The sequence below is a fragment of the Diadema antillarum genome, unplaced genomic scaffold, assembly GCF_040938485.1.
Source record: "Diadema antillarum isolate AM-2024a unplaced genomic scaffold, OU_Dant_1.0 seq00000217_RagTag, whole genome shotgun sequence".
NCBI classification, from domain to species: Eukaryota; Metazoa; Echinodermata; class Echinoidea; order Diadematoida; family Diadematidae; genus Diadema; species Diadema antillarum.
In genome coordinates this window covers 2,547,660-2,559,181 of record NW_027271272.1, presented here as the reverse complement: position 1 = coordinate 2,559,181, position 11,522 = coordinate 2,547,660, and the positions used below count along the sequence as shown (strand labels likewise).

Here is an 11,522-nt window from a genome sequence, read left to right as displayed (position 1 = left end):
TGACAGGCCGTCCTAGGCCAATAAAAGAAAAAAAAAAGAAAAAGAACCCTAAAACAAAGGCTTATTGTAGGGAAGGGGTATTATTGAAACAAATACTAAAGAATAATTTTTACTTGTGGTCTTTTAAATACTACATTAAGCAAACTTATTTGCTCATGTATATGTGAGTACTGACTTCGAGAATTAAATGTCAAAAACCATTTGCCACACTTTTTGGCTTAGACCCTCAGCACATTAGGAAAAGGCATAAATTGACACCTCTTTGTCCCCCCCCCCCCCCCCCCCAAAAACAACAACAACAAACCCTTAAACAAACGCTTATTGGCTTTTGGCCTACACTGAAAGTATATCAGAAAAAGAAAGGAATTGACACTAACACTTCTTAACTTATTTACTTTTCAAAGCATCGTGAAAAATATTTGTTACATAATATATCCCAACGTACACTTTCATCGTTACCAAGTGCGCTGAGTTAGCTCAGTCGGTAGAGCGTCTGCTTCAAGATCCAAAGGACAAGGGTTCGATTCCCGAGGCGAACTGAGCAATGTTGTGTGTAATCATCCCGTCCCCACTAATAAGAGGCAAAACACTCTGTCCCGCGGATAGGACATAAATTGGAGGTCCCGTGTGTGAGAGAGTCACAATAACTCATGCACGTTTAAAAAAAAAAAAAAAAAAAAAAAAAAAAAAAATCCCGCGTCATTCACTTATCGCAAAGAGCAGGGTGCATAACCCCCGTGAAGTGGTCCCGCCTCCCATCCAACAGGATCCCATGGAAGAGTAGTCTAGCTTCTGGACTCTTTTTACTCGTAGCCGTGATTGTACGCGACAAGCCGTATGAGGGCGTGACACCCGAGGATTGCGGTACCCGAGAAAGTATCGTTGGGCGCGCAGTCTCTCGATTATCGCAATAAGAACATTTGCGCCCTCTCTTGGTCGCACCAAGGAAAAGGGGACGGAGCCCAGACTAATGGAAGACCAGCTAGTGCAGCTGAATATGGACTATCCAGACATCTTCTCAGATGAGAAATGAACAAACCACCTGCCCGGTGATTGCAAAGTCCACATTGCCATGACAGGGTTATCATCAAGCCAAGATGTTTGCTTCATGGTGGATACGCTGTCTCAAGTCCAACGGATCTCGTGTAGGGCGAGATCTCGCGAACACTTGCTGAAGTCTGGGGACACGGAACGATAAAACCGGACCAACACATAATCCTATGAAGAGTGTGAGCGCAAACGCAGCGGCGGATCCAGGGAGAGGTACCGGGCGTCCCCTTATTTTTTGTTACCCCCCCCCCCCCCCTTTAATTTTGTAAATACAGTACATGTACGTCAATATATAACCTTTCCAGTCGTACCTCGCAAAAACAAGAATATTCTTGAAATCATAATTGAAGATATCCCATATTGTCTTATTATTTCCTTTGTTCTTGAGAGGCTTTAATAGTTGCGAAAATATCTCAAATACACCAGAATGGAGTAACAAAGTCGTTTTCCGATCAAACTCTATGATTATGCAGGCCTAATTTTCATGTAGCACCGGTCGTCACATCCATACCGATATTTGGTTATCCACCACTTCACAATGACCTCTAAAACAACAGACTGTACAAACATGGCTTAAAGGGACATTCCAGACGATTTTCATAAAATCACATCATGTAGTACATAAATCGACAACGCCATGTATAGATTTGTGGAATTTATTGTGGTTCTCGAGCAGAGAAACAATACTTTGAAAAACCTAAAACATATTACACTGAACAAGGATGACGACATAGGAGGTTTACATATTTCAAAAATGTAGCGGTGTAATTCCATTACAATACCGCTTGCTTGCAAGTTCACCTGTGTATAATCTATGCATGCCTTCTTCTTTTGTTCTGCTTCCTTGAGCCCCAACTCATGCATTCTTATGGTGACTCTGCCATGTCATCATCCTTGTTCATTGCAATTTGTTCTAAATTTCGAAAATATTCTTATTCTTCATCCCAATTATCACAAATTCTGAAACTCTGTCCTCAGTATAACTAATTTATAGTTGTTAATAATGTCAAAATCTGAAAAATCATCCGGAGGTCTCCTTTAATATTTTAGATGAGCAGCTTAAAACAATAACGCAGAAAGTGGAAATTTACAAATACGTCAGTGCTGCATGGAAGTCTTCTGTTCGTATTTGGTTGAAAAGCATACACATTCATCAGTTGTACATTCCGAAATGCACCAGATATTTCTATAACAAAGTTTTTCCATGAATACCTGGCCAGTTTCTGAATTAACTTGGACGCTGCTAGTTACAAGTCGATTTTAAGATAAGGTTTGCAGCGACCTTCATCTGCAAATGCTCAAATATCATATGTGAACTGACTTATTGAATCGGCCTTCGACGTGGTCATAGGCAGCTTGAGAAATTCGCTACGGGGACGTTCAGATGAAAATAAGAGTTCCATTAAAGCAGTTCTAATAAAAGACACAAGGGGATCAACATGATCAGGCAGTTCAAGCAATGCAATAACATGCACAACAAACGAAGAGAATTAACGACACCAATGACATAAAAGTAGATAAACTGTGTCATTGCTATTGGGCCTATTGACATCTCAGTTACAATCAGATTCAATCGAACGGGTATGTGTACTTAAAACCAGGCAAAACATAACAGACAAACAGAAGACAGAGTTTGCCCCTGCTTTATAGGAAAGAGCAGGCAATAAATTTGACAATTTGCAAGTACATTGTAAAATTATGTTTAAATTTTGAACCAGGCTGAAAAATGTGAGTTCCGTTTTTTTTTTTAAAGCTTTGGCAAAAGTTTGGATCTTAATATTTACTGACGACACATGAGTACCTGCACCCACGATTTAAGATAGAATATATTTTTGTTTGTTTTATGGGGTTAAAGGTCTCTCAAAGATACTTTCCGACCTCTCCTATCCGGACATATATAAGGGATTTGGCTGAATAGGGGATATTCAATGTCTAATACACACAGCTGCCGAAGATCGATTACCTGTACCGTGCCATGATTTAATGAAAAGTTTTCTGTCCATTTTCTTGAGGTGATTTGGGGGTAGTGAATGTCTGAATGCATGTTGTTCAGATGAAAATTAGATATGAATATATGGCAATAATGTTGGGAATAATATGTTATTCATGTGAGCTTGTGTAGGAATTTTGCTAAGAGTTTGAAATTTCCCCACCCCCGTTATTATTAGATTTTAAAAAAAGAGAAATCACGTCGAGATTGCATCCGGATAATAGAGAAATCCGGATAGTAAAAGGGAGACTGGATAGGACAGGTCGGAATGTACGACAACAATTGATCCAAAGTTTCAGGGAAATAAGGCAATACTATGTAAAGTGAAAAGCCCTGCATGCAGAAATCCAAAATCTAAATCCTCATTACCTGAAATCGCTGAACTTGATTAGATCAAGGATGTATGATACCTCTTTGATGAGATGTAGCATCTGAGCCTGAAGTCATAGGCTCCGATTGATAGCACATTTCACAGAAGGTTACTTCACTTTGTTGCAATACAGCTGCATCTCTCGTCATGCGGTTTTTGTTCACGCCCCTGTTCGGTGCCGCTACGCGTGACGTCACATGTATGATCACGTGTGCATGTGCGGCGTGTGCATAGTTGATGTCTGGCATATCGGAACGAGATTACGGACCTCTAAACCAGTAATTTTTAGCAAGTGGGATTTAACGGAAGGAGGTTCCTCAACAAGGAAGTAGTGTTTAGTGTTGGAATCGTCAGCTTTTTTGGCACACCGTGGAACCGTCATGCCTCATCCAACCCCGGTCGGAAAATGGCAGTCCCGCTACGTGCAGAAAGCCCCGAAGCTCTGCATCCAACTCGTCGCAGCCTTCGCTCTCATCTTGTCAGGAGTCACCATCTTTCTCGGCGAGGAGATCGTGGATTTCCATGCCGAAGGTAAAGGGGGACAGTGAGCACACGGTCTGAGAGTTTGCAGTGGAGGGTGATGCGGATGACAATAATGGTGATTGCTGGTGGCGGTGATGGTGATGGTGATCAGGGTGGCGATAGAAATTAGTATATTCATGATTAGAGTGATGATTATCAATATTGTCGATTGTATTCCGTTGGACTAATCCCAGCAAGGGAAAGGGAGAAAAGAAGAAAATGTCCCACAGAAGCATGCAGCTTTCTGCCGAATTAATTTAACGGAAAGCGTGAAGGCAAGTTATCACACTATCGGTGACGCTATCCAAGTTTTGTTACAAATGTGGAACATCTCACCACATGACATGAGTTGTGTAAAATTGTCAGAGTGATTTATCTTTTCTTTTCTTTTTTCACCGACATCTATATGCGTTGTTCCCCCCGCCCCTCCCCTCTGCGGGATGCGCATTCTATTTCCCGGAAATATACACGTACCACCCAAATATTGACGCCATTGGATCAAGAGGGCTTAGGTATACCCCCGTCACACTATATAGAGGCAGAATTGAGGCGGGATGCCGTTGGAATGAGCACTCTGTCTGCCTTCCTGCATATTCGAAGTGCATTCTAAAAATTCTGACGACATTCTGAGTGCGTTCCAAACATTCGGGCCCATTCTTGTGGCCAGCCCGAATGTTTTAAGCATGCTTAAAACATTCGAGGAGCATTCGAAGTGGAGAAATATCGATTTTTGTTCGAAGGGTATTCTAACTGGACTATGATTGCATTCTAAATATTCCCACGGCATTCTAAATACAAATGTATTCTGACGGCATTCTAACAGCATTTGAAACAATCTGATCTCATTTGAGGGAGAATCAGAACGTTGTTGCACCTCAAATTCTGCCAAAATATCTCAATTGCTCAAATGTTCATACAATTACCCGCAGTTAAATACTGGTTAGTGAAAAGGTTAGAGTAAAGATTACGATTAGGGTTAGCGTTAGGGTTAGAGTTTGGGTTAGGGTTAGGATTAGGTTCAGGATAGGAGTAGGGTTAGGGTCACGGGAAGGGTCTGGGGTAATTGCCCAGGGGGTAACTATAGCCTATACACTCTGTTTCAAGAAGGTCTTGCTGGAGGACAGCAATCTGTAGCAAAGCAATATGGTCGAGGAATGATCGGGTTGAGACTCGTGAAAATCACCATTTTTATATACGCTATCGGAGACCATTCCGGCGGCATTCTTGACACACACGGGACATTCGTGTTGCATTCTAAGTACATTCTAGGTGTATTCCAAATTTTCGGCCTGCGTTCTGTTTGAATTCGTCAACATTCAAAGTATATTTGGTAGCCATTCCTGGAACGTTCTGACCGCAGTTGAAATGAGTTTGTACTGCATGCGAGACGCTTTCCGACCATCAGACTTCGGGCAGCAATCGAACCACGCTCGTGCGGCATTCGAAGTGCTTTCTAAAGATTCTGACCCCATTCTAACAGTATTCTGAATATTCCTACAGCGTTCCAAGGACATTCGAGCAGCATTCGAGACCTAATTCATTCGGAATGTGCAAGAATGATTCGAGAAGGATTCGAAGTCCATTCCAAGGATTCGAACAGCATTCCCTACCAAACTGTTAGAATTTGAATTTTTCTCCCGAATGTGGCACGAATTTGGAAAATCTTTAATACCGGCTGGTTCTGTTCGATTCGTGCTGATTCCGAATAAGAGTGACGGGGGTAAGGTTTCACCAAATGGGGCACTGTGGCGATATAAAGCTAAGGCTACGCTCTCTTTGATAAGTTGTGATGCCGGGGTAAAACTAGGCAGAGTTCTAGCGATGAGAGGCCTAACTACGCTACCAGAACTCATCCTTGCAGTTCGTCATCTGCAGTGCTATTCACTTGTCTTGATTTTCGCTTGAAACTGTGATATATGTGAGGTCAGTGGCTGATAATCGCAATATCTCAGCGGAATTCAAGTTTATGATTATGTGTGCATATGTGGGGAGGGGTAGGATGAATTGTGGTGTAGTGGATATGACTTTTGACGAGCAAACAGAGGTCACGAGTTCGAGTCCTGCTAAGTGCTAGCTAGCTCCCAAGACGGGATAACTTACCCTTGATGTTTTTCCTTGACGTTTTCCTAGCCTGTACATTTTCCGTCTGCAGCCCATTCAGAAAAGATCAGAAAGATTCAGAAAACATCAGGAAAATTGAGGAAAAGTTCACATCTGTCACTGTGAAATAGTGATATAAACTAACGATGACTGTAGAAGACTAAAATGGTTTCTATTCTGGGAACATTGGAACTTTACAGTGTGTTTTTTGGTGACAAGAAGGATGTGTTCTGAGTGGTCCTGGACACCCGCTGATACATTCTTGGACGCCCCAGTCCCATGTACACTTTCAAGGCGTAAGTTTGTCTTCATACCGTGATATATGACATTTTGTTTGAAATAGCTCAGAAGTTCAACTTTCATTGCACTCGAGCTGCAGGAAAACAAACTACTGTGTGGTCTTGCTCTTGTTTGGAGAACTCGTGCCCTCTACACAAATATCGAAATCCAGCAATCTTCCACTATCCCAGTAAAACAATATACTAATTATACTTATTGCTAGAAGGCATATTTGGTTCCGTGTATGTGAACATTAGAGCATCATAGTATGCTCTGAGATGACCGGAAGTATATGTCTCGAGTGGCCCTGCGCAATGCCTGATATGATCTTTGAACGCCATTAGTTCCATCTTAACTTTCATGAAATTTTGTTCGTGTGTACGTCATTTCTACCAAAATGGCGCCGACTACAAGGGAGAAGGCGCCATTAACCATTAACGAGGCTTCGGTCGACTTGGTGGCTACAAAGCTGAGCACGAACAAAGCATTCCTCACGTTTATTTAGGACGTAGTGAAAAGAAGCTATCAGGAGTGAATTTGCCTCATTACACCAAGGAGGTTTAAGAGATGGAGTTCCAACTGGCTGTATTTATTCAAACAGCTGCCATTTGTCTATTGATGCACAAAAGAATTCCACAGGTGCACTTGTGCCTTTGATGATCAGGGTTCCATGCCGCCGTCTTTTTGAGCAATCTGAAGATTCATTTTAAACTCTAACATTATATCGTCTATATTCTGCTTGCTTATTTGTCAAATAGAATGAATGTTCTCTTAAAGATAAAGCATATGAAACAAAAGTAAATATCGTCCAAGATTATGTGCAAAAATGTATACCTGAGCTGTATGTCGTGAAAATATTTGAAACTGTACTCTCACTACAAAGCCGATTTTATCATCTTTCCGATCGCTTTCTAGAAATGAAACTGATATGGTATAATTTTCGAGTATAGTTCTTTATTCATTTATATGTTAGATTAGTGTAAAGTCATGTAAAAACGAGTAATTTTGATTTTCATTTCATCAATTTTTGTACAAATTTTATTCGCACATCCCCGTGCCTGTACCATTAATGTGCCGCTTGTTTGCTAAAAAGGGACGGCGAAAAGCAGTTACCATCATACAGACATATCTTCCTTTGAGAGTGACGAGTCATGATGCAATGCCACATAAATCAATTGTCTTTCTATCTTTGAGGCAGCTCCAGTTTAGCACATACTTCAAATATTTCTGAGTGGCGGCATGAAACATGGGATCAAAGGGAATGAGACTATTGTTACTCCATTTCTCAAACCTCCTTGATTACACGAGACAAATGAACGACAGGAAAGCCGCATCATGGATCTTGAAAAGTCTGCGGAAAGTTCAATGAAAGAGGCTGCTGCCCTGTCGTCGAAGTTAGAGAGAAAGAATGTGGAGATCATCCATCTACAACAGACATGTAATGACCTTGAACAATATTCACGAAGAAACTGCGTGAGCTTCTTCGGTATACCGGAATCAAGGGAAGAGAACACTTCAGTGATCATTTGTCACATCGTGAAAGAGAAACTTGGGATAGACCTACAGAAATCTGAGATAGATCGAAGTCATCGAGTCGGAACGAAGAATGTACGAAACAAAGCAGAGGGAACGGGGGCAAAACAGAGTACAAATGCGAGAACGGAAAGTCACAGCAACAAAAAACATAGACCCATAATAGTGAAGTTCGTATCCTACCAAACAAAGAAAACAGTACTCACCGAGAGACGGAAACTGAAAAAAAAAACCTGGAATCGCTATCTACGAAGACCTAACAAAGAGAAATAAGCAACCACTCACAGATACTATAGGCCCACGATAAAGTCCTCACGACATGGACCTCTGATGGCGGCGTTGTTGCGCTCGTTGGTGCCTCCGGAGGGAAAACGATCACACGAGGGATCCGTGATCACAATGACCAATACTACGTTAGTGCCTGTGCCCTTTCCCCCCACGTTATGCAATGATTACTATGATTGTACATTACCATTTCCTTCTATAATGGCTTCGTACGCTTGTTCTTGCTGCTCAAAAAATGTGAGCAAAAACCAGAAAGCATTATGTTGTACTAATTGTAACCAATGGATTCATATCTCTTGCGGACATGTTACTCGTAAAAAATATGATGATGTCAAAGTATTATTTAAAAACTGACAATGCCCAAAATGTACTTTACAGTACTTACCCTTTTGGGGTGAAGAATTTGACAGTCTCGATCAGTTTGATTCGTTTACTTACCTTTCAACGGATACTCAAATAAACTCGGACAGAGAATTATGTTGTATTTCTGATTTCCCTAATATAAAGGGTATTAAAATTGCTCATTTGAATATAAGGAGTTTGATAAATAAGATGATGGATCTGAAACAATTGTTGATCGAAAACCCTTATGATATATTCGGTATCTCCGAGACTTGGTTACATGATGATATTACAAACGACATGGTATCAATAGATGGATTCAATTTTGAGAGACTGGATAGAATGGTCATGGTGGAGGAGTTAAGTGTTATGTCAACAGCAAATTTTTCATATGTACGAAGAAATGACTTAGAACGAAGCGAGAGTGAAATGTTATGGTTGGAAATAAAGCGTGAAAAAAGCAGTTCATTATATATCAGCATTCTTTATAGAAAGCCCGATGCACACAAGTCATTTTTTGCCGCTCTCGAAGAGTCAGTTGACAAGTTATTATCCTTGTCAAATAACGTTATGATATTGGGAGATTTCAGTTGTGATATGAGTACGAAAAATAATTTATTAAAGAATATTTTAGAGTTTTGTGCCACTACACAAATGAGACAAATCATCGAAGAACCAACCAGGATAACATCTCGTAGTAAGTCTGTGATAGACTTAATACTTCAAGGGACGTAGTCCTCACGAAATGTAAAAATATATGTTGTTGGTACCTCCAATGAACTACTTTCATCAAAAACAAACTTTCAAATCACCAAATAAGCTCGTACATTTCGGTTAAAAAAGTGTGACTCTGCAAATGAGCAAGTCTTGGCGGAGAGTCATACGTCATCGATGCACAACTCTTTCCAGCGGTGTTCTGCTCGTCATCCCTAGTTATTTATAAATACATGTATACTATTTATTTTTATATTAATTGTATATATTAATAAGCTTGAAATATTTTGTTTGAAATAATAAAACCACATATTGTCACATTTTATGAAAAAATCAGATATGATCAGTTTGAACACTTAAATTGGTTTTCTGAGGCACGGCTGTCAACTTGAGAGTAGGGCATCAATGACATTGCACCTTTTGGCAGGCTCTTACACGATCGCTTGCAGGAATTATTTTTTAAAAATCGCGTACGGAGACAATTTTTGATGTCCACGCGTATGAATTGGTGAAAGGTTATATCTTTTACTCTTCTTAATTATCAGTACAGTGAAAATCTCAGGACTGCTTCCCTTTAATTCGCACTCAATGAAAATCGTTAAGTCAGGCGTACAGTGTGTTTGCTTCAGTGATCACTCTTTGATTTTTTCAGTTATTCAGGGTAAAAGCCGTCCCTTTTCACCAAAGATCAGCAAAATTAGATCGTTTCGTTTCTTTGATGAAGAGATGTTTAAAAAAGACTTAAATGACCTGGACTGGAGTTCCTTTTACTCAGGAGAAAAATCCGTTCAAGAATTATGGGATATGTTCAAATCTATGTTTAGCTCATGTAGCAATAAACACGCCCCGATTATCTCAGTTAGAAGAAAACAAAGAGGAGTCCCTTGGATAAAAAAAAAAAATACATAAAGCTGGCCCGTGAACGTGATTTCTACAGAAAAAAAGTTCAGAAAAACTGATTCCGAATCTGACTGGCAAAAATTTAAGTTTATCGAAATAGAGCTAATAATTTGAATAAACGTTTAAAACAAGGTTATTGTAAAGAAGCATTTTCATCTTGTGGCAATGATGTTCATAGAAATTGGAAGATTTTACGGAATCTCTTGCCAAATAAAAGAAGTGAAACGGAGCTCAAGCTCCTCGTCAATGATGAAGTAATTAATGATGGTAGTACGGTAGTGAATATTCTTAATGGAGCTTTTAATAACGTGTGTGAAAGATTCAAAAATAACACCAAGTCCCCAGATACAAGTGTCAACAGTATGGAAACTTTGGCTCAAGTAAGCACAGAGTTCCAATTCAAAGAAATATCTGTTGAATTTGTAAAAAATGAACTGCTTAACATTGATTGCAAAAAAGCTATGGGTATTGATGGCCTATATACACCCAAAACTGTTAAAATTGTCAGCTGGTTATGTTCGTGAACAGATAACTTTTATATTCAATCGTTCATTACAAACATCTCAAATTCCGGCAGAATTCAAAAAAGCTCGAATTGCACCGGTACATAAAGGTGGAACATATGACATCAATAATTTTCGACCAACATCGATACTTCCCATTTTATCAAAAATTTTAGAAAAAGCAGTACATGAACAGTTGTATACTTATCTAAATGAAAATAAATTATTATCTTCACAACAGTCTGGATTTAGGCAATCACATTCGACCGCAACGTGCGTATCCGATATAGTTGATTTTTTTTTTTTTTTTTTGGGGGGGGGGGGGGGGGGGGACATCTTACAGGGGCAATATTTTTTACTTGAAAAAAACGTTCGATGTGATTCCCCATAGTAAGATTCTTGAAAAAATGACATATTATCGTATTTCAAGTCGAGAGTATGATTGGTTCTAATGTTATTTTCATGAAAGATTGCAGTGTGTATCTGTAAATGAATATACAAGTGATTATGTAGTCATGGAATTGGGGGTACCCCAGGGGTCCATCCTTCGTCCTCTGATTTTTTGTTTGTATATTAATGATATTTGCAGTTTGAAATTTAATGCTTCTACTAAATTGTCCTTATATGCGGACGATACTGCAGTGTTTACTAATGGACTCAATTTTTTACAAATTCAAAAAATTCTTCAAAATGATTTTGATTTAATTACACGATGGTTGGAATGTTATGATTTGATATTGCATTCTGAGAAAACTAAGGTAATTTTTTTTTTGGTCCGAAAAGAAAATTGAGAAATAAAGTACCTGTAATAATGTACAATGATATTGTATTAGAAACCATTGATACCGTTAAATATTTGGGAGTTATATTAGATTCCCAATTATTGTGGAATGATCATATACTGCATGTACGTGGAAAGATATCTCGAGCAATA

The 11,522-nt window shown here is 39.4% G+C and overlaps 1 protein-coding gene across 1 annotated transcript in view; it reads left to right on the top strand.

Moving 5' to 3' along the window:
• The first annotated feature begins 3,790 nt into the window (after positions 1-3,790).
• LOC139729090 (alpha-2,8-sialyltransferase 8B-like) overlaps positions 3,791-11,522 on the top strand; it is a 37,856-nt gene continuing 30,124 nt past the window's right edge. Inside the window, exon 1 of the mRNA XM_071640013.1 lies at positions 3,791-3,954. Within this exon, the coding sequence (XP_071496114.1) occupies positions 3,791-3,954 (164 nt within the window). The remainder of the gene's footprint in view (positions 3,955-11,522) is intronic.